Raw genomic sequence first — 22,205 nt, 5'->3', positions numbered from 1 at the left:
CTTTACCATGTTCAACAGGCTGGTCTCGAACTCTTGACCTCACGTGATCCTCCTGCCTCGGCCACCCAAAGTGCTGGGAGTACAGGCAAGAGCCACCGTGCCGGCCTGAACATAGTACTCTTCCGTTGATCTGGCCCTGGTAAAAATTATCTTAGTATTAGCTATGCAGAGAGCTAGGGAAAAGAGAATCCAAATCCCTGACAACCCCGGCCCAGCCTTCCCCGCTAAACTGCGTTCTCAAATTTTCGTGGCTTCCGAAACGTTTCTCTTTAGGAGACTCCATAGCCCGAGGGAGGTAAATTTTTCCTGACAAAGAGGATTATTCGCGAGCCCCTAGGTGACATCTGCTTCTATCCTGCTTTGTTTACTTTTACACTTCCCTCTGAATAGCTGCATTACAAAAGGGAAAAAGAACTACTAGTTAATCCCAAACCAAAATAAAAGGAGAGAAAAGTACTGGTTGCTGCATCTGACAACTGCTGAAATAAGGTTCTTCTAAAGCATAAAAATCCTTGGGTTTCCCCAGATCTCATGGCGAAACGGTAGCACGTCTGACTCCAGATCGGAAGGTTGTGTGTTCAGATTATGCCAGGGTCAAGCATGTTGGCTGTTTTTCTCTTTAGCCACCAGGAGTTATATAGACTTGCTGTTGACTCTCAACCTTGGACAACTGTATGTTCTGTTCTTAGCTCTTAAAGATTTCTTTTTTCTTTTTTTTTTTTTGAGACGGAGTTTCGCTCTTGTTACCCAGGCTGGAGTGCAATGGCGCGATCTCGACTCACTGCAACCTCTGCCTCCTGAGTTCAGGCAATGCTACTGCCTCAGCCTCCTGAGTAGCTGGGATTACAGGCACACGCCACCATGCCCAGCTAATTTTTTGTATTTTTAGTAGAGACAGGGTTTCACCATGTTGACCAGGATGGTCTCGATCTCTCGACCTCGTGATCCACCCACCTTGGCCTCCCAAAGTGCTGGGATTACAGGCGTGAGCCACTGCGCCTGGCCCAAAGATTTCTTTGTGTGAGTGCCTCAGCAGTGGACAGGCACCTTAGCTAGAGTGTGAGGAAAAATTCAGAGCCAAAACTCAGGTCGTGCTGTTCACATCTGTAGCAGGATTTATCAGAACAATGCTTTAGATAGCACAATGACAGGACTTCAGATAGGCCCTTAAGACAGTGCTGGAGCACTTTGGAGGCTGAGGTGGGCAGATCATTTAAGCCCAGGCTCTTGTTTGTAGTCTCAGCTACTAGGGAGGCTGAGGTGGAGGGTTCTCTTGAACTCTGGAGGCAGAGGTTGCATTGAGCTCAGATGGTGCCTGTAGTCCCAGCTGCTGCTTAGGAGGCTGAGGCGGGAGGATCCCTTGAGCCCGGGACGTCGAGGCTGCAGTGAGCTATGATTACGCTACTGCACTCCAGCCTGGGTGACAAGGTGAGACACAAATGAATAAATAAATAAAATGGTTCAGAGCTAAGGAATAGTGGCCTTCCCAATCCAGCGTTGGTGGTGCAGCCAGTTCTCCAGCATTTGAGGTTCCAGTGCCACTAGGACACAGCTTTATTCAAAAGGAACGAGGAGCAAGGAGCGTTCCCTCTGAGACCAGACTGAGAGCCTCCTACTGATCAGCAGTCACCAAAGGAAATTCCCCCAACCCAGCAAATGCAGGAGGGGAGCAAAAGTTTCAAGGAAATGCTTGAAGTCAGCTGTCTTCCCCGAGCTTGCCTTTGGGAGCCTCCTGCGCTCTTAGCTGGGGCCAGTTTCACTTGGAAGACACAAAGGCAATCGGCCCAAGGACTGCGCTGGCCTGACCTGTCATCCAGCTCCCTCCTCACGTTCCTATTCCTGGAAGGATCTGCTGGACTGAGTTCCTTGTCCTCTGCCTAGGGGCAGCCAGGCCTGACCTCACTGCCTTCCCTAGGTTCAAATGTCTGGAATCTGGAGCACTAACTGTTCCCCCATTTTTTGTTAAAGCAAACAGGAGCTGGGTGTGGTGGCTCATGCCTGTAATCCCAGAACTTTGGGAGGCTGAGATGGGAGGAACGCTTGAGCCCAAGAGACCGAGACCAGCCTGGGCAACATAGCAAGACCTCATCTCTTTTATTTCTATTTTATTTATTTATTTTTCAGATGGAATCTTGCTCTACTGTCCAGGCTGGAGTGAAGTGGCACGATCTTGGCTCACTGCAACCTCTGCCTCCCGAGTTCAAGCAATTCTACTGCCTCAGCTTCCCAAGTAGCTGGGAAGATAGGTGCATGCCACCATACCCAGTTAATTTTTGTATTTTTAGTAGAGGCGGGGTTTCACCATGTTGGCCAGGCTGGTCTCAAACTCCTGACCTCAGTTGATCCACCCACTTCGGCCTCCCAAAGTGCTGGGATTACAGGCACGAGCCACCGTGCCCAGTCAACATACGTATGTTTATTGCAACACTATTTACAATAGCAAAGACGTGGAACCAACCCAAATACCCATCAATGATAGACTGGGTAAAGAAAATGTGGTACATATACACCATGGAATACTATGCAGTCATAAAAAGGAGTGAGATAATGTCCTTTGCAGAGACATGGGTGAAGCTGGAAGCCATCATCCTCAGCAAATTGAATACAGGAATAGAAAACCAAACACAGCATCTTCTCACTCATAAGTGGGAGTTGAATATTGAGAACACATGGACACAGAGAGGGGAACAACACACACCTGGGCCTGTTGGGGAGTGGGGGCTGAGGGGAGAGAACGCAGGGGACGGGTCAGTCGGTGCAGCAAACCACCATGGCATGGCACACCTATACCTATACCTATGTAACAAATCTGCACATACTGCATACATATCTCGTTTTTTTTTTTTAGAATAAAGAAAAAAAGAAACAGACAAAACAAAACTTAACCCCTCTGGGACTTATTGCAGTGTGAAAAAGAAGACAAAGGAAAGAAAAAAAATTAACTCCTTAATCATATTTAAATCATATTTTGAGGGTAATTTACATAATTATTACACAATTATCCCTTTAAAATGTAATATTCATTTTTCTTCTTTTATCTGATAACCTTTCTCCCCTCCACAAACACACAGCCAAAGAAACGAATTGTGTCACTCTGGAATCAGAATAATTTTAAATTTTGTTATGATTAAATAGGAGGGGCGGGACCTGTGCGTCACGTGACTCTCCCGGTGCTCTCTGCTGCCGTTGATTGGTCCGGGCCGGGGGAGGCGTGTGCATCACTCTAGAGGGCTCTCACTTTTTGTCTGACCAGAGAGTTGCGAAGCCTCCGCAGTCCTAGAGGGGCCGCGCGCAGGGACGCTCTGCTTCGCTGCTCAGCTGGAGCCAGCGAGAGGCTCTGAATCCTCCAGTGTGCCCCCGCCTGTTGCTCGGGTAAGGGGGTAGTTCGCCGAGGGTCGTGAGCCAGACAGACCCCGGGTCGGGCCCGGGAACCCCGAGAAGAGAGCCCAGACTCACGTCCGCCCCTGGTGGAGGCGGCGCGTCGGAGATTCGGAGGCGTCAGCAGGTTTGGGGAGAAGGAAACGAGTGTTGTGGGGAGCGTGGGTGCGGCGGGGAGGCCGCTGCGGAGACCCCCGGCTCTCAAAGGACGCTCCCGTGCCTGTGCGGAGGCTCTCGGGGCCCATGACACCGGCTTTTGTGTATTTTTGGCGGTGTCATGTCTTCAGCAGCGAGAGGAGCAAAGTCCGAAGAATGAATGGCTGCAGAAAGCCAGTGCTTGGTTTTGTTAGAGTGGGAGATGAGCCGTGCTTGTCAGTGGAAGGTGTTCACGTGATTGTGAAGCGGCATTTTGGATTTTGTCAAAAGTTAACAATCCCGTTCCAGTTAAAGTTTTAAGAGTTTATTGTGCAGCTGGTGGATTGTTCCAATAGCAGCTTAGAAAGCATAATGAGGAAGTGCAGTGATCTTGACTGTAATTGGCCATTATCAACTTGCATTCCTTCTAGGGTAAGTCGAGCCGGATCAGCTTTGTATCTGTAGCTGATTGGTTCAGTTTATCATGCGGACGAGAAAAAAAAAACTTCCTTCCTGATCGGCGCTTACTTTTCAGGAAAATAAGCAGTTCTTGTTGTTTTGACATTAAGTATCACTCCGTTACCCAAGCTAGAGTACAGTAGCACCATCTCAGCTCACTGCAACCTCCAACTGCCGTGTTCAAGCGATTCTCCTGCCTCAGCCTCCCGAGTAGCTGGGACTACAGGTATGTGCCTGACCATGCCTGGCTAATTTTTGTATTTTTAGTAGAGACGGGGTTTCACTATGTTGGCCAGGCTAGTCTTGAACTCTTGACCTCGTAATCTCCCTTTATACCCTCAGCCCCACCCGCTTCTTCCCTACCTCAGCCTCCCAATGTGCTGGGATTACAGGTGTGAGCCACCATGCCCGGCCTGTTGTTGTTTTGAGATGGAGTTTTGCTCTTGTTGCCCAAGAGCCAAGGCTGGAGTGCAATGGCGCAATCTTGGCTCACTGCAACCTCTGCCTCCCGGGTCCAAGGGATTCTCCTGCCTCAGCCTCCCAAGTAGCTGGGATTACAGACACATGCCACTATGTAATTTTTATATTTTTAGTAGAGCCGGGGCTTCACCATATTGGTCAGGCAGGTCTCGAAACTCCTGACCTCAGGTGATCCACCCACCTTGGCCTCCCAGAATACTGAGATTATAGGGGCGAGCCACTGCGCCTGGCCTGTTGCTTTTAAGAGAGACAGGGTCTCGTTCTGTCACCCAGAGTGGAGTACAGTGGTGCCATCATAGCTCACTGCAGCCTCCAAGTCCTGAACTGAAGGGAGAAATCAGTGTATATTAAGTTTGCCTTACGTGGCTGTGGGTGGTTGGCCCAGGGCTGTACCCAAAACGTGGCCTCCATTTGATTTTTCATTAGCAAGTCTGATATCCAAATGCACAGCCTTCACAAACAGATATTCAGTAAGTATAGTGCAGGGGTGTCCAATCTTTTGGCTTCCCTGGGCCACATTGGAAGAATTGTCTTGGGCTACACTTAAGATACACCACTCTAAGATAGCTAATGAGCAAAAATAAAAAATAAAAAAAGACCAAAAAATTTCATAATTTTTTTTCCTTTTTTTTTTTTTAAATAAGCTACGAGGTCTCGCTATGCTGGAGTGCAGTGGCTATTCACAGGCTCGATCCCACTACTGATCAGCACGGGAGTTTTGACCTGCTCTGTTTCCCACCTGGGCCGGTTCACCCCTCCTTAGGCAACCTGGTGGTACCCCGCTCCCAGGAAGTCACCATACTGATGCTGAACTTAGTGCGGACACCGGATTGGCATAGCGCACTACAGCCCAGAACTCCTGGGCTCAAGCGATCCTCCCACCTCAGCCTCCCGAGTAGCTGGGACTACCGGCACCCACCACCGCACCCGCCTCATAATGTTTTTGTTTTTGTGTTTTTTGAGACGGAGTTTCACTCTTGTTACCCAGGCTGGAGTGCAATGGCAAGATCTCAGCTCACCACAACTTCTGCCTCCTGGGTTCAACCAATTCTTCTGTCTCAGCCTCCCGAGTAGCTGGGACTACAGGTGTGCGCCTCCATGCCCAGCTGATTTTTGTATTTTTAGTAGAGATGGGGTTTCACCATGTTGACCAGGATGGTCTCAATTTCTTGACCTCGTGATCCACCCGCCTCGGCCTCCCAAAGTGCTGGGATTATAGGCGTCAGCCATTGTGCTAGGCCATAATGTTTTAAGAAAGTTTACGAATTTGTGTTGGGTTGGATTCAGTCATCCTGGGCCGCATAGGTTGGACAAGTTTGGTGTAGAGAATAAAAGGGATGAGGCTTCTGCCTCAGCCTTGGAACATTGATTAGGGTCTTTTTTGGAGTGTACCTCTTTGCTTAAAGAGACAGAGGGTCTACCCTGGACAACAGCAAAACCCTATCTCCAAAAAAAAAAAAACTACAAACAGCTGGACATGGTGGTGTGCTCTTGCAGTCCCAGCTACTTAAGAGACTGAGGCAGGAGCATTGCTTGAGCCCAGGAGTTTGAGGCTGCGGTGTGCCATGATTACACCACTGCACTCCAGCCTGGATAACAGAGAGACCCCTCAAGAAAAAAAAAGGCAAAGTGTCTTCTAAACTGTGTTCAAGGGACTTCCATTAAAATGAAAGTGAATTTCATTAAAATTCACACTTAATTAAAAAGCAAGTCTGTAGGACAGGATTGGTGGCTCATACCTATAATCCCAGCACTTTGGGAGGCCGAGGCAGGTGGATCACCTGAGGTCAGGAGTTCAATACCAGCCTGGCCAACATGGCGAAACCCTGTCTCTACTGAAAATACAAAAATTAGCTGGGCTTGGTAGCATGCACCTGTAGTCCCAGCTACTTGAGAGGCTGAGACAGGAGAATCACTTGAACCCAGGAGGTGAAGGCTGCAGTGAGCTGAGATCATACTATTGCACTCCAGCCTAGTGACAAGAGCGTAACTCTGTCTCAAAAAAAGGGGCTGGGCACAGTGGCTCACACTTATAATCCCAGCACTCTGAAGGCTGAGGCGGGGGGGATCAGGAAATCAGGAGATTGAGACCATCCTGGCTAACAGAGTGAAACCCCATCTCTACTAAAAATACAAAATAATCTGTGCGTGTTGGCACACCCCTGTAGTCCCAGATACTTAGGAGGCTAAGGCAGGAGAATTACTTGAACCTGGGAGGCAGAGGTTGCAGTGAGCCAAGGTCATGCCATTTCACTCCAGACTGGGCAACAGAGCAAGACTCCATCTCAAAAAAAAAAAAAAGGAAGCTAGTCTGTAATTGTTACTTTTGCTGAATCCTGTTAGCAAATCACCAGGCAGGCTAGAGGTGGGGGTTGAGAGACCCCCCCAAAACAAAAACTTTCAGAGGGGGCTTGTCAGTAAGTGGAGCTGGCCTTAGGAGCAGAATTGGAAATATATAAGTAGATTTAGAGAAAAGCCGGTTAGCTAGAATCCCTAGGTTAACTAGACTTAGGACATCCTGTGTGATAGGGGAGGGGACAGCACCTGAAGTGGGGGGTAAAGGGAGAACACGAGGTCAGGAGTTCAAGACCAGCCTGGCCAACATAGTGAAACCCCGTCTCTATTAAAAATACAAAAATTAGCCAGGCATGGTCAGGCACGTACCTCTGGTCTTGGCTTTCTCCTGTTGGTCCTAAATTAAAGGAGTGGGGAGCAAAATTTTTGATAAAGCTATTAGATATTGATCAAGTCCTGATTTGGGACCTGTGGCTGTAGAGGCTATGGTTTGGCTTTCGGAGCTGGTTGCTACAGGGAGTGGATCAGAGTGCTATTTTTATTTCTCTTTTTGAGATGGAGTCTCGTTCTGTTGCCAAGGCTGGAGTGCATTGGTGCGATCTTGGCTCACTGCAATCTCTGCCTCCCAGGTTCAAGCGATTCTCCTGCCTCAGCCTCCTGAGTAGCTGGGATTACAGGCATGCACCACCATGCCCAGCTAAATTTTTGTATTTTTAGTAGAGAAGGGGTTTCACCGTATTAGCCAGGATGGTGTCTATTTCTTGACCTCGTGATCCACGCACCTCGGCCTCCCAAAGTCCTGGGATTACAGGCGTAAGCCACCGTGCCCAGCCCCAGAGTGCTATTTTTATATGTGGTCTACTTGCTGTCCCTTTGTACATGAGGTGCTGAGGATGACATGTTCTAGGGAGAAGGGGATGGTAGGGCTGCTGGTTCCCTTGAATAGAGCTTGGGAAATTGATCTAGCCTCAGAAATTCCTATATTTATTGTAGTGGCTCATGCATTTCATCATATGTTCCAACACCAAACACAGTGACTTTGTATTAAGTTTTGTCTGTGGGCCCCATTAGAATTCCTGGTTCTAGATCTGCCAAGCATGAGAGCTTCAATTAGGGCTGGCCTTACTGACTCTCTTTTTTTTCTTCTCCAGCTCAGCCTGACGCCTAGGATCCCACCCCTTGTCAAAGACCAGGCCGTGGAAGCCATGTTCCCACCAGTCAGTGGGAAGGTGAGCTGTGGCTCCCCATCTGCTTCCTCAGCCAGCATAGTCACTGCCACCAGCAGGTCCTTCCTCAGGTTGAGCCCTGTTGATCAATGTGGGGAGTTTTCCTTCTTAGAAAGGGCGATGTAGAGCTTAGCCTCTGGAGTCACATGGGCTCCCTTCAGTAAGTTACATAAACACTCTGGCTCCAGTTTCCTTTTCTATAAAATGGGTCAATGAGTGGGCCTATCACAGGGAGTTGTGAGGACTCTGAAAAACGCCCTGTGAAGTCCTTTGCTCGGTATCTGGTTACAGTTTAGCAGCAGGTTAAGCTGTCACTGTTAGTTTTGCGGTAGTTGCCCATTGTTTCTTCCATGAGCGTTATTGTGCACCCACTGCTGTACACACTCCAGGTGCTGTCTTCTGTGCTGGGAGATCAACTCTCAATCTGATTAGCGAGATAGATGTGTAAGGAACTTATAATAAATTCTGAACCATTCATGAAAGGGTATAATGGGGGCTGGACGCGGTGGCTCAAGCCTGTAATCCCAGCACTTTGGGAGGCCGAGGCAGGTGGATCATGAGGTCAACAGATCAAGACCATCCTGGTCAACGTGGTGAAACCCCGTCTCTACTAAAAATACAAAAAAAAAATTAGCTGGGCATGGTGGTGCGTGCCTGTAATCCCAGCTACTCAGGAGGCTGAGGCAGGAGAATTGCCCGAACCCAGGAGGCAGAGGTTGCCGTGAGCCGAGATCGCGCCATTGCACTCCGGCCTGGGTAATGAGTGAAACGCCGTTTCAAAAAAAAAAAAGAAAAAAGAAAGGGTATGATGGAAGGTCATTTATTGAATTTGTAGCATTATGGAGGGTGATCAGAGGATACTGAGTTGTCTGTCTTTTTTTTGAGACAGAGTCTCACTGTCACCCAGGCTGGAATGTAGTGGCATGATCGTGGCTCATGGCAGCCTTGACCTCCCAGGTTCAGGTGATCCTCCCACCTCAGCCTCCCAAGTAGCTGGGACCACAGGTACATGCCACCATGCCTGGTGAATTTTTGTATTTTTTGTAAAGACAAGATTTCACCATGTTACCCAGGCTGTTCTTGAACTCCTTGCTCAAGCCATCTACCAGCCTCAGCCTCCCAAAGTCTTAGGATTATAGGCGTGAGCCACCCCCACCTGGCCTAGTTGGGATTACGGGCATGAGCCACCCCACCCGGCCTAGAAGAGACTTGAGTTTGAAAGAAAGGAGAGAGGTTCCAGGCACAGCGGCTCATGCCTGTTATCCTAGCACTTTGGGAGGCCAAGGCAGGCAGATAACCTGACATCAGGAGTTTGAGACCAGCCTGGCCAACATATAGTGAAACCCCGTATCTAGTAAAAATACCAAAATTAGCTGAGTGTATCGGTGCACGCCTGTAGTCCCAGCTACTTGGGAAACTGAGGCAGGAGAATCGCTTGAACCCAGGAGGTGGAGGTTGCAGTGAGCCAAGATTGGGCCGTTAGACTCCAGCCTGGGCAGCAAGAGCGAAACCTGTCTCAAAAACAAACAAACAAATGGAACTTTTAAGCAACATTTGGTGCCCAACTATCAATGTACAAGTCCTAGATGTTGATGGCTTCTTGGAAATTGCAACTTTAAGGGAAACTGTATATATCAAAACCATTTTTTTCCATCACTGTTACAGTTAAACAAAGTTATTCAAGGACTTGCTGCTGTAAGTACTTTTGCTAAAAAACAGTTTCCAAGAACCTACTGCGGATGTTAAGAGAGGAGTTATCATGAAGATGAAGCCGTTTTATTCCCATACTTGTTATGCTTGTTAACCTCGTACAGGGTCAGGAATGCAGGTGGCTAAGTAGGTCAGATTGAGGACATTGCAGCGCCGCTCTGGTAAAAGAGTGACATTCTGGATGATGGTGAGAAAGGGCCTGCAACCGTAGCAGTTGAACTCAGGTTTGATAAGCAGGAAAGAAAGTCCATGTAATTTGGGAGGTTCTGGTGTCTGTCTGCAGAGGGGAGCTATACGAAGCTTCTCAGGATGGGGGTGGGCGTTTCCTATTACTGACCACTTATGGGACAGTGAATGCTTGCCTTGTACACGTCCCTCTGAACCCTACAGTGTCTTGTGAGAGGAGGGAGTGTGTAGACAGCCCCTGGGTCCCTCTGCTCCGTAACCTGCAGTGGTGTGGGAGCGAGTGTGTGGCAGCTTCAGTGCTCAGCGCATGGGAGGGGGACAGTCACTTGCAGATGTAAAGTCCCCCTGTGCTCACTGTGCTGTGTCCTTTGTTGCCCCCTCTGGATATGCTCCCCAGGTGTCTGGGGTTTGGTCTGTACCTTTTATATTCTCCAGCAACGGGCTCCCTTGCTTTGGCACATCTGCTTGGCTTGTGGCCATGGGATGAAGAGGCTGGAGGGCTCCAGAGGCCTGGAGGAAATTGAGGCTGGGTTTCTCTTCCCATGGCTCCCTCCCTGCCGTTCTGTGGGATGGGTGTGGCTCCATCCTCTTTGGACCAGCTCCAGTCTTGCTCCCTTTTCAGAGCATTCTGGGCTCCAGCAGCCCTCCGCACCTTATTCCTTAGACCTAGCAGGCCCTGGTTCCCCAGGGTGGCCAGCACCTATGACCTTCCACATTCCTTGTTTATGTTTGTTTAGCCTATTCATCCCTTTGTAAATAGTCTGCACATTAACCAACCCCTAGTGACCTCATTTCTTTCCTAAGGAACCCGGGGCAGAAGCAATACGTTATTTGTATAGAGCAGGGGTGAGCAAACTGCCCTGGACAGCTTGGTAAAGTTTCCCTGAAACACAACTGTGCCCATTCGCTTACTTGTAGTCCACAGCTGCTTTTGTGCTCCAACACAAAAGCTGTTCCTCAGATTGTTGATTTGCTGTTCCTCAAATTGACAGCAGGTTTGAGGAACTGGAACAGAGACCAGAGGGCCTGAAAAGCCTAAATTACTTACCATTTGGCCCTTTAGAGATTAAGTCTGTCAACCCCATGGTATGGAAGCCAGCATGTCTGGCCTGAGGGCCAGAAGGCCTGAATGGAACCCTGAATCTATTCCTTATGAATTGGGTGGCCTTGGCCCGCACACTTTACCTCCCCAAACCTCAGTTTCCTCACCTGTAGAATAATCATCATGCACAAGTTATTGTAAGAATTGCAGTTACCTTTATCAGCTACTTTTCCAGGAGCTGCTCTCGTTTGAGGATGTGGCGATGTACTTCACCAGAGAGGAGTGGGGCCACCTCGACTGGGGTCAGAAGGACCTCTACCGAGATGTGATGCTGGAAAACTACAGGAACATGGTCTTCCTGGGTAGGACACGGCTTGAAGGTTGGGCTTTGTCTGTGTTCTGAGTGTCTGTGCAAGCCCTCAGGCCCTTATCTATAATTCCAGAATCAGAAAAAGTGCTGAAAACAGTTTTTTCATAACTCATGTGGCTACAAGCCCTGACTCAACATCACCACAGTGAAACCTGACTTCATCCCATAGGAAACCATTTATTGTCTGTTTTTCCAACTTGGTATGCCTATCTATATGCCCAACTTCAGAAATAACAGTGTAGGCTGGGCAGGGTGGCTCACGCCTGTAATCCCAGCACTTTGGGAGGCCAAGGTGGGTGGATCATCTGAGGTCAGTAGTTTGAGATTAGCCTGGCCAATATGGTGAAACCCATCTCTACTAAAGATATGAAAATTAGTCAGGTGCGATGGCGCACGCTTGTAGTCCCAGTTACTTGGGAGGCTGAGACAGGAGAATCACTTGAACCTGGAAGGCAGAGGTTGCAGTGAGCCGATATCACGCCACTGCACTCTAACCTGGTGACAGAGTGTGACTCTGTCTCAAAACAAAGCAACAACAACAATAACAGTGTATTTGAAGGCACCACTTCAAAGTCTACTGGGGATGATACATTATGTAAAATACTTACATCAGGTTACCTTTCTGAAATTGGAAAAATTCTGACTCCTGAAACACATCTGGTCCCAAGAGTTTCACATAAGGGATCGGGGACAGTGAATAGTTGTGTTTTTTGTGTTAGGGCTCAGACAGAGACACTTAATGCATTCTTCACTCTCACCCCATGTATCACATCTGTAAGACCTCCAGGGGTTGAGAAGATTATGGTGGATTTACAGTCCAAAGGCTCACTTCTTATGCTCCTGAAAGTCTTTTTCTTTCTTTTTTCTGGAAATAGGTAACTTCTTGGTTTGTAACATTAGTGGGTGCTCAGAAAATGATTTTAAACCAACTTCATATCTGAACCTTCACAGCTTCCATCTTTTTAGGAGCCCAGCCCTCCTATTCCACCGTAGTCTCCCACTCTGGGAGTCGCCTTGGTAAATAGTTTTCTTTTTGGGGCCACATGTTTAGCCCCTGCACTGACATTCTTAGCACAGGGTCTTGACTACCTCTTGTGGGATCATCTGCCCACCTGTGGGTTTTTATAATTTTAATTTTCCCTTTTTTTAAAAAGCATTACAAGAGCATACATCAGTACATGGAGGTATAGAAAGGAAGGAAGAGAAGAGGAATGCGTTCAGGAGTAACACTGTTAGTATTTTGGGAGATTTCCTTCCAGTCTTTTTTTCCTATGCCTTTACCAGAGTAGCTGAGCATTTTCTGTGTGTAATCCTATAATCTGTTTTAAACTTGATTGTATCAGTGTTTCCCCGCAGAAACAGTAAACAAGCATAACTCCACTGTGATCCGTAATAATATTTCATTGTTTTCTCATTTGGGACATTCAGCTTGGCTTTGTTTTTGTTTGTGGTTTGCTTGTGTATTTATAATGTTTGAATAGATGTTTCTGAGTATAAATCTTCATATGAATTTTGGTCATTTCCCAAAGACTTTCCCCAAATCAGAATTTTGAAGTTAAAGGAGATGGCACTTTATTCTTTATTGATTACTGAATGATTCTTCAACAAAATTTATACTGTTTTGCATATCCAATAGTAACATTTGAGAATGCTTCTTTGTTTTTCTTTTTTTTTTAGAGATGGCGTTTCGCTCTTGTTGCCCAGGCTGGAGTGCAATGGGGCCATCTCGGCTCACCACGAACTCCACCTCCTGGATTCAAACAGTTCTCCCATGTCAGCTTCCCGAATAGCTGGGAGTATAGGCATGTGCCACCACGCCCAGCTAATTTTTTTGTATTTTTAGCAGAGACGGGGTTTTTCCATGTTGGTCAGGCTGGTCTCAAACTCCCAACCTCAGGTCATCTGCCTGCCTCAGCCTCCCAAAGTGCTGAGATTACAGGGGTGAGCCACTGTGCTCAGCCAAATTTCATTCTTGTTGCCCAGGCTAGAGTGCAGTGGTGCCATCTTGGCTCACCACAACCTCCACCTCCTGGGTTCAAGTGATTCTCCTGCCTCAGCCTCCCAAGTAGCTGGGATTATAGGCACTCACCACCAGACCTGGCTAATTTTGTAATTTTAGTAGAGACAGGGTTTCTCCATGTTGGTCAGGCTTGTCTTGAATGCCTGACCTCAGGTGATCTGCCCAACTCAGCCTCCCAAAGTGCTGGGATTACAGGCACGAGCCACCGCACCTGGCCGAGAGTGCTTCTATACTATATCATTGCACTCTTTTATGCATTTTACTAGTTTTGAAAATAATTTTCATTATAGAAATTCTGGAAAAATATATCAGTAAATAGAGTAGACAATAAAAATCACCTGCAGGTCCACTTTCCACAAATAACTCCTGTTAACATTTTGGTTTACCTTTTCCCAGTCTGTCTGTGTGTCTATTACAGGACAAGGATCCCTTATCCAAAATGCCTGGGACCAAAAGTGTTTTGGATTTTGGATTTTTTTTCTGGATTTTAGAATACTTGTATGTGTGTAATAAGATAATTTGAGGGTCTGACCCAAGTCTAAACAAGAAATTCACTTACGTTTCATATACACCTTAGACACATAGCTTGAAGGCCCTTTTATTTTTCCCTGGGGAAGGCTGAGTTAACTGAGTGTTGTACACCTGTGTTTTGATTGCAACCGGTCACGTGAGGTCAGGTGTGGAATGCTCCACTTGTGGCAGGTTAGTGCGCAAAAAGTTTCGTATATTGGATTAGGGATGTTCAAACTCTATTAATTACTTGCACACACATATATAACACACACACATACATAGCTTTTAAAATAAAATTTGGATCATGCTATACATGAGTTTTGTATTCTGCTTTAAGATATATAGGCAGTATTTTTCTATTTTAATACACAGTGGGCTGTGCACAGTGGCTAATGCCTGTGATCCCAGCACTTTGGGGGGCCGAGGTGGGTGGATCATCTGAGGTCAGGAGTTTGAGACCAGCCTGGCCAGCATGGTGAAACCCTATCTCTACTAAAAATACAAAAATTAGCCAGGCAGGGTGATGGGCACCTGTAATCCCAGCTCCTTGGGAGGCTGAGGCTAGAGAATTGCTTGAATCCCGGAGGCAGAGGCTGCAGTGAGCCAAGATTGTGCCACTGCACTCCAGCCTGGGTGACAGAGTGAGACTCTGTCTCAAAAAAGAAAACCAAAAAAAAACCAAATAGTTGGCCAGGTACAGTGGGTCACACCTGTATACAGTCCCAGCACTTTGGGAGCTTGAGGCAGGTGGATCACCTGAGGTCAGAGTTCAAGACCTGCCTGGCCAACATGGTGAAACCCTAACTCTACTAAAAATACAAAAATTAGCTGGGTGTGGTGGCGTGTGCCTGTAGTTCCAGCTACTTGGAAGGCTGAGGCAGGAGAATTGCATGAACCTGGGAGGTGGAGGTTGCGGTGAGCCAAGATTGTCACTCCAGCCTGGGTGACAGAGCAAGACTCCATCGCAAAAGTAAATAAATAAATAATTGAATTCAAGGATTTTTAATATCTGCCTAATACTTTTGCCTTCATCGCAATAATGTGCTACAATTAACTGTTCCCTGTTGATATTCAGTTTATTTCCAGTTTGACACTGCAGTACCACTGTGCCGAACGTCTCTGGCACATTCATCTTGGTTACAATTGTACTTTAGGCTGTATTTCTAAGAGTGAAATGACCACAGCCAAAGGTATGAACATTGTTCAGGCTTTCAATAAAGACTGCCAGATATTTACAAAGATTGTGCCAATCTCTATTGTCACCAGCCCTTTTGATTATTATCCTTATCTCTGTTTGCCACTGAGCCCCGCGTCATGTCTCTGTAACTCACTAACGGCCACATCCCATTTACTTCCCCATGAGTAGGATTTCAGTTCCCCAAACCTGAGGTGATCTGTCAGCTGGAGAACTGGGACGAGCAGTGGATCCTGGATCTACCGAGAGCTGGGAATAGGAAGGCTTCCGGTAGTGCTTGCCCAGGTGGGTGAGGAAGAGACCGAGGCAAGTGGCATCAGGAAGAGGAAGAAAAGTCACGTTAGTGAAGCCCATTCTGGGTGCCAGATGCTGAGCCAGGTGCTGGGCATATATTATCCCACTTCTTCATCCCTCCTGCCCTGTGAAGTGGGAGATCAGCGTCCCCATTTCCCAGATGAAGAAACTAAAAGATTAAGAAATACCACAGAGGCCTGGTATGGCGGCTCATGCCCACAATCCCAGCACTTTGGGAGGCAGAGGCAGGAGCATCACTTGAGCCCAGGAATTCAGGATCAGCCTGGGTTACATGGTGAAACTCCGTCTCTACAAAAAATACAAATTTAAGCTGGGCTTGGTGGCGCATGCCTGTAGTCCCAGCTACTCTGGAGGCTGAGGTGCAAGGACTGCTTGAGCCTGGGAGGCAGAGGTTGCAGTGAACTGAGATTACATGACTGCTTCAGCCTGAGTGACAGCAAGACTCTCAAAAAAAGAAGAAATCTCCTACAGCTGGGAGGTGGACAGTGGGGTTTGATTTCAAGTCTGGAACCCTTATTCTCTCCTTCAGGAAAAAGTACTGCTTTGATGCAGCTGCTCTAGTGTTTTCTAAAGTGACAACTCTCAGGGTACCCTAGAGGCCCCTTGATTCTACCCTCATTACTTGTCCTTTCTCTGTGCTGCCTGTTGTTCCCTTGCTTTGTTTTCATATTTCTTGACATATCTGCATTTTTCTACTTCTGTGTCCTGATGCAGCCACTACTGTTTTTCACATCCAAGGTTTCTCTTCTTGGTACTACTGACATTTTGTGCTGATGAATTCTTTAGGGTTGGGATGGGGGCATGTCCTGTGCATTCTAGGATGTTGAGTAGCACCCCTGGCCTGCATCCTGTAGACACCAGTTGAACCTCTCCAGGTGTGACAGCTAGAAATGTCTCCATTGTCCGAACCCTGCTCACCCCTACTGGAGACCCGCTTCTCTAGTCAGTTGGCTTTTGTCCCTACTTCCCTCTGGTTCCTTTTCTGTTCTGTCCTATGCTTTCTCCATTTTTAAGTAGATGCTTCACCTAGAGTTATTAAAAACATGTATCTAGGCTGGGTATGGTGGCTCATGCCTGTAATCCTAGCACTTTTGGGAGGCTGAGACAGGCGGGTTGCTTGAGGCCAGGAGTTTAAGACCAGCCTGGCCAACAGTGAAACCCCATCTCTACTAAAAATACAAAAACTAGTGCTCGCTTCGGCAGCACATGTACTAAAACTGTGAACAATACAGAGAAGATTAGCATGGGCCCTGCGCAAGGATGACACGCAAATTCGTGAAGCATTCTGTATTTAAAAAAAAGTACAGGCCCCATGCGGTGGCTCACGCCTATAATCCCAGCACTTTGGGAGGCCAAGGCGGGTGGATCATGAGGTCAAGAGATCGAGACCATCCTGGTCAACAAGGTGAAACCCCGTCTCTACTAAAAATACAAAAATTAGCTGGGCATGGTGGTGTGCGCTTGTAGTTCCAGCTACTCAGGAGGCTGAGGCAGGAGAATTGCTTAAACCCAGGAGGTGGAGGTTGCGGTGAGCCGAGATCTTGCCATTGCACTCCAGTCTGGGTAATAACAGCAAAACTCCGTCTCAGAAAAAAATACAAAAACTAGCCGGGCGTGGTGGTGGACACCTGTAGTCCCAGTTACTCAGGAGGCTGAGGTACGAGAATCTCTTGAACCTAGGAGGTGGAGATTGCAGTGAGATGAGATCATGCCACTGCACACCAGCCTCAGCATGTCTCAAAAAGTGTGTCTTGAAGCATAACATGCTACCTCGCTGAGTTTTATTTGGTACTACTACCTAGAATAAGTTGTTTTTCTAATAACGGTGATGGGCTCTGCTCTTACGTTCTCTGGCACACACATTTCTGTGCACTTTTATTATTTTTTAAATTTTTTATTTTTTTGAGACAGAGTTTCGCTCTAATTACCCAGACTGGAGTGCAATGGCATGATCTCAGCTCACCGCAACCTCCGCCTCCTGGGTTCAAGCAATTCTCCTACCTCAGCCTTCCAAGTAGCTGGGATTACAGGCTGCGCCACCACACCCAGCTAAGTTTTGTATTTTTAGTAGAGACAGGGTTTCACCATGTTGACCAGGATGGTCTCGGTCTCTTGACCTCGTGATCCACCCGCCTCGGCCTCCCAAGGTGCTGAGATTACAGGCTTGAGCCACCGCGCCAGGCCCATTTCTGTGCACTTTTAGTGAGTTTGTCAGTGCTGAGACCTCTTTTTGTTATGAGAGCGAAGAGTCCAATGAAATTCAGAATTTCAGGCTGGCCAACATGGTGAAACCCTGTCTCTACTAAAAATACAGTAATTAGCTGAGCATGGTGGCAGGTGCCTGTAATCCCAGCTACTCGGGAGGCTGAGGCAGGGGAATTGCTTGAACCCAGGAGGCGGAAGTTGCAGTGACCTGAGATTCTGCCACTGCCCTCCAGCTTGGGTGACAAAGCCAGACTCCATCTCCAAAAAAAAATTAATTCAGAATTTTGGCTTCTTGAGTCTGACGATGCAAACGAGATCACTTCTTAGCTTCATTTGATTGTTCTAGACCCCTAACCATTGGCTTCTCTTCCTTTTTTGCTTCTGCGGTGGATAGGTCATTTACATCTTTTTTTGTTATTTGGCTAGGTTCTGAAGCCAGACACAAGATGAAAAAGCTAACTTCAAGACAGAAATTTTCTGAAGATTTAGAGTCATATAAGATATCAGTGGTAATGCAGGAATCAGCCAAGAAACTTTCAGAAAAGTTACATAAGTGTAAAGAGTTTGTGGACAATTGCAGGCTGACTTTCCCTACTAGTGGTGATGAATACAGCAGGGGCTTCCTTCAAAACCTTAACCTTACTGAAGATCAGAATGCACAAACAAGGTGGAAGCAGGGCAGCTATGATGAGGATAGGAAACCCTTCAATCAAAGATCTTTGCTTTTGGGACACGAGCAAATTCTCACAAGAGCAAAGTCTTATGAATGCAGTGAATGTGGAAAAGTCATTAGGCGTAAGGCATGGTTTGATCAACATCAAAGAATTCACTTTTTAGAGAATCCCTTTGAGTGTAAGGTGTGTGGGCAAGCCTTCAGACAGCGGTCAGCTCTTACAGTCCATAAACAGTGTCACCTGCAAAACAAGCCATACAGATGTCATGACTGTGGAAAGTGTTTTCGGCAGCTCGCATATCTTGTTGAACATAAGAGGATTCATACCAAAGAGAAACCCTACAAATGTAACGAATGTGAAAAAACGTTTAGTCAGAATTCAACCCTTCTTCGACATCAGGTGATCCACAGTGGAGAAAAACCCCATAAATGCCTTGAGTGTGGAAAAGCCTTTGGCCGGCATTCAACCCTTCTATGTCATCAACAGATTCACAGCAAACCGAATACCCATAAATGCAGTGAATGTGGACAGTCCTTTGGTCGGAATTTGGATCTCATTCAGCATCAAAGAATCCATACAAAGGAGGAATTCTTTCAATGTGGAGAATGTGGGAAAACGTTTAGTTTTAAGAGGAATCTTTTTCGACATCAGGTCATTCACACAGGAAGCCGACCCTACCCATGTGTTATATGTGGAAAATCTTTCAAGTGGCACACAAGCTTTATTAAGCACCAGGGCACTCACAAAGGACACATATCCACGTGATATTAACTGGAAAGCAGTCATTGAAGGACTAGGACTTAACCTCTACTTCAAGCGTGTGTCACTTGATTTTTTTTTCATGAAAAGCAATAAATGTAACTAAAAGGGTTTTTCTATGGAGGCCTTCTTTTTGTAGCCAATCTTCTGCTGTAGTGAAGAAATGCTTAAAAAGAAATTTTAGCCTGGGCAATATAGTGAGATCTCGTCTCTACAAAAAATAAAAAAGCCAGGTGTGGTGGTCACACCTCCAGTCCCAGCTAGTCATAAGGCTGAGGTGGGAGGATCACTTTAGCCCAGGAGTTCAAGGTTGCAGTGAGCCATGATGTGTTGTCACTCATTGCACTCCAGCCCTGGTGACAGAGTGAGGCTGTCTCAAAAGAAAAGGTTGGTAAGCTGTTGTGTCCACTCTTGCACGCTCTGTACCCTCATTCCCTCTGGTCTAGTTAAGGCAGAAGGGAGCCATAGAAGCTTTGCCCTGTGGTTGCCAGGCTGGGGACCATTGCATGGGTTGTGAATGACTGAAGGACTGAAGAATGGACCAGGTGTGGTGGCTTACGCCCGTAATCCCAGGAGGCTGGCAGATCACTTGATGTCAGGAATTCAAGGCCGGCCTGCCCAACATGCTGAGACCTCATCTCAACTAAAAATACAAAAATTAGCCATGGTGGTGTTCCTGCAGTTCCAGCTATTTGGGACACTGAGACAGGAGAATCGCTTGAACCTGGGAGGCGGAGGATGCAGTGAGCCAAGAAAGCACCATTGCACTCCAGCCTGGGCAACAGAATGAGACTCTGTCTCAAAAAAGAAAATAATTGAAGAATGCCTTTCCTGTATTACATACAACTATGATCTGCTAATGTATAGACTTAAACAAAAAAAGAAACCTAAGGGCTACTCACTAGTAACTAGTGAGGTATGAAGAACTCCTCTGATTTTAGCCTATTATCTAAAATGAATGTGTTAGTAGATTCTGGTAGACTTCTAAGTCAGCATTTGTAGTAGGTGCTATGGGCCCTTGCGAAGTCCCTCTGGCCTTACACCTTCTATGGGCTTAATCTGACTCTGTCTACACCTCGTGGCCTTCCGGGTATTAAGACATCCTCGGAGCAGCCATCAACTAATCGCTGATGAGAATTTGATAAACACCAAATTCTCCATCTCCCCATGTGTGGAAACTCTGAAGCATGCGTTTTAGTTTCCAGAGGTTCCCCAGGAATTGCACACAGGCACTCACCCCAGTAGGTGTCTCACTGGGTTAGTTCCCTTTTCCATGTTTTCTACCTTCCCTAACTTTTGCAGTCTCTCCCAGACAAATAAACTACTTGTATTCAAAAAGTGTCCATTATGGTCTCTGAGACCACTTATGCTCTCTTCTCTTTCCACAGTTATTCTAAGCACATTCTGACATTCAGTTTAAGTTGAGCTGAGTGTATTCTCCCTAGAACTCAATAATATAAAAGATCCATTTCAAATTATTTGGTATCCTAAATATAATCCTATGTCTGTATTAAAAAGTGCTCTAATTTGCCAGGCATAGTGGCAGGCACCTGTAATTCCAGCTACTCAGGAGGCTGAGACAGGAGAATCGCCTTGAACCTAGGAGGTGGTGGTTGCAGTGAGCTGAGATAGTGCCACTGCAGTCCAGCCTGGGCAACAGAGACTCTGTGTCAAAAAAAAAAGAAAGAAAGAAAATTGCTCTCAGGCCAGGTGCAGTAGCTCATGCCTGTAATCCGCAATGCTTTGGGATGCTGAAGTGGGTGGATCACTTCAGCTCAGGACTTTGAGACCAGCCTGGCCAACATGGTGAAACCTCATGTCTTTTACTTTTTTTATTTTGGATACAGAGTCTCACTCTGTCACCCAGGTTGGAGTGCAGTGGCATGATCTCAGCTTACTGCAAACTCCACCTCCCAGATTCAAGCGATTCTCCTGCCTCAGCCTCCCAAGTAGCTGGGACTTACAGGTGCCAGCCACCACAGCAGGGTAATTTTTGTATTTTTAGCAGAGACGGGGTTTTGCCATGTTGGCCATGCTGGTCTTGAATGCCTGACCTTTCGATCCGCCCACCTTGGCCTCCCAAAGTGCTGGGATGACAGGCATGAACTACTGCCCCCAGCCTCTTTTACTTTTTTTTTTTTTTGAGACGAAGTTTCGCTCTTGTTACCCAGGTTGGAGTGCAGTGGTGTGATCTCGGCTCACCGCAACCTCCGCCTCCTGGGTTTAGGCAATTCTCCTGCCTCAGCCTCCTGAGTAGCTGGGATTACAGGCACGTGCCACCATGCCCAGCTAATTTGTTGTATTTTTAGTAGAGACGGGGTTTCACCATGATGACCAGGATGGTCTTAATCTCTTGACCTCGTGATCCACCCGCTTTAGCCTCCCAAAGTGCTGGGATTACAGGCGTGAGCCACCGTGCCCGGCCCCAACTATTTTTTTTTTAGACCCCCTCTTTTACTTTTAAAATACAAAAATTAGCTGGGTGTGGTGGTGCATGCCTGTAGTCTCAACTGCGTGGGAGGCTGTGATGGAAGGACTGCTTAAGCCCAGGAAGTTGAGGCTGCAAGTAAGCCAAGATCACACCATTATATTCCAGCCTGGGCAACAAAGTGAGACCCTTTAAAAAAAAAAAAAAAAAAGATAGGGCTGGTGCAGTGGCTCATGCCACTGGGAGGCCGAGGCAGGTGGATCGCCTGAGGTCAGGTCTTTGAGACCATCCTGATCAACATGGTGAAACCCTGTTTTTACTAAAAATACAAAAATTACCCAGGTGTAGTGGCGGGCGCCTGAAATTCCAGCTACTCAGGAGGCTGAGGTAGGAGAATCTCTTGAACCTGGGAGGTGGAGGTTGCAGTGAACTGAGATCACACCACTGCACACCAGACTGGCCTGGGCAACAGAGTGAGACAATGTCTCTCCCTCAAAAAAAAGAGATAGTTTGTATTTATAATTCTCTCCAATGACCAACCAGTTCAGGCATTCAGGCACTTGTCACTCAGATTAATCCTCATGGTTAAAGAAAGTACAAACAGGAGAGAACTGGTTTTTTTTTGAAATGGAGTTTTGCTCTTGTTGCCTAGGCTTGAGTGCATAGCGCAATCTCAGCTCATTGCAACCTCTGCCTCCTGGGTTCAAGCACTTTTCCTGCCTCAGTCTCCTGAGTAGCTGGGATTACAAGCATGTGCCACCACGCCTGGCTAATTTTGTATTTTTAGGAGAGATGGGGTTTTTCCATGTTGATCA

The 22,205-nt window shown here is 47.0% G+C and overlaps 1 protein-coding gene and 1 non-coding gene across 30 annotated transcripts; both read left to right on the top strand.

Annotated features, from left to right (window-relative positions):
- The first annotated feature begins 3,329 nt into the window (after positions 1-3,329).
- ZNF789 (zinc finger protein 789) lies at positions 3,330-20,300 on the top strand. 29 transcript variants are annotated; one of them, XM_035282223.3, is made up of 6 exons: positions 3,330-3,372; positions 3,945-4,198; positions 7,899-7,976; positions 11,147-11,291; positions 15,181-15,294; positions 17,956-20,300. In XM_035282223.3, exons 3-6 carry the CDS (start codon positions 7,953-7,955, stop codon positions 18,966-18,968), a joined length of 1,296 nt encoding a protein of 431 aa, XP_035138114.3. In that variant the 5' UTR covers positions 3,330-3,372; positions 3,945-4,198; positions 7,899-7,952; the 3' UTR covers positions 18,969-20,300. The 29 variants fall into 29 exon arrangements, with proteins under 29 accessions (XP_035138114.3, XP_054104336.2, XP_078212923.1 ...); XM_054248361.2 differs by having other exon boundaries at positions 3,330-3,505; positions 4,102-4,198; XM_078356797.1 differs by having other exon boundaries at positions 3,330-3,505; positions 4,049-4,198; positions 11,147-11,273.
- Positions 16,512-16,619, top strand: LOC118151827 (U6 spliceosomal RNA). Its single transcript, XR_004740233.1, has one exon. It is a non-coding gene; the product is annotated as a U6 spliceosomal RNA (small nuclear RNA).
- Positions 20,301-22,205: the final 1,905 nt, after the last annotated feature.

This window comes from Callithrix jacchus, chromosome 2 (genome assembly GCF_049354715.1).
Source record: "Callithrix jacchus isolate 240 chromosome 2, calJac240_pri, whole genome shotgun sequence".
Classification (NCBI taxonomy): Eukaryota; Metazoa; Chordata; class Mammalia; order Primates; family Cebidae; genus Callithrix; species Callithrix jacchus.
This window is presented reverse-complemented; position numbering and strand designations above follow the sequence as displayed.

Coding starts and splice junctions, on each gene's coding strand:
- ZNF789 (XM_078356776.1), top strand. CDS start 3,886: ATGAGGAAGTGCAGTGATCTTGACTGTAATTGGCCATTATCAACTTGC. Junction 3,946..7,898: donor CAACTTGCATTCCTTCTAGG/GTAAGTCGAGCC, acceptor TTTCTTCTCCAG/CTCAGCCTGACGCCTAGGAT. Junction 7,977..11,146: donor TCCCACCAGTCAGTGGGAAG/GTGAGCTGTGGC, acceptor CTACTTTTCCAG/GAGCTGCTCTCGTTTGAGGA.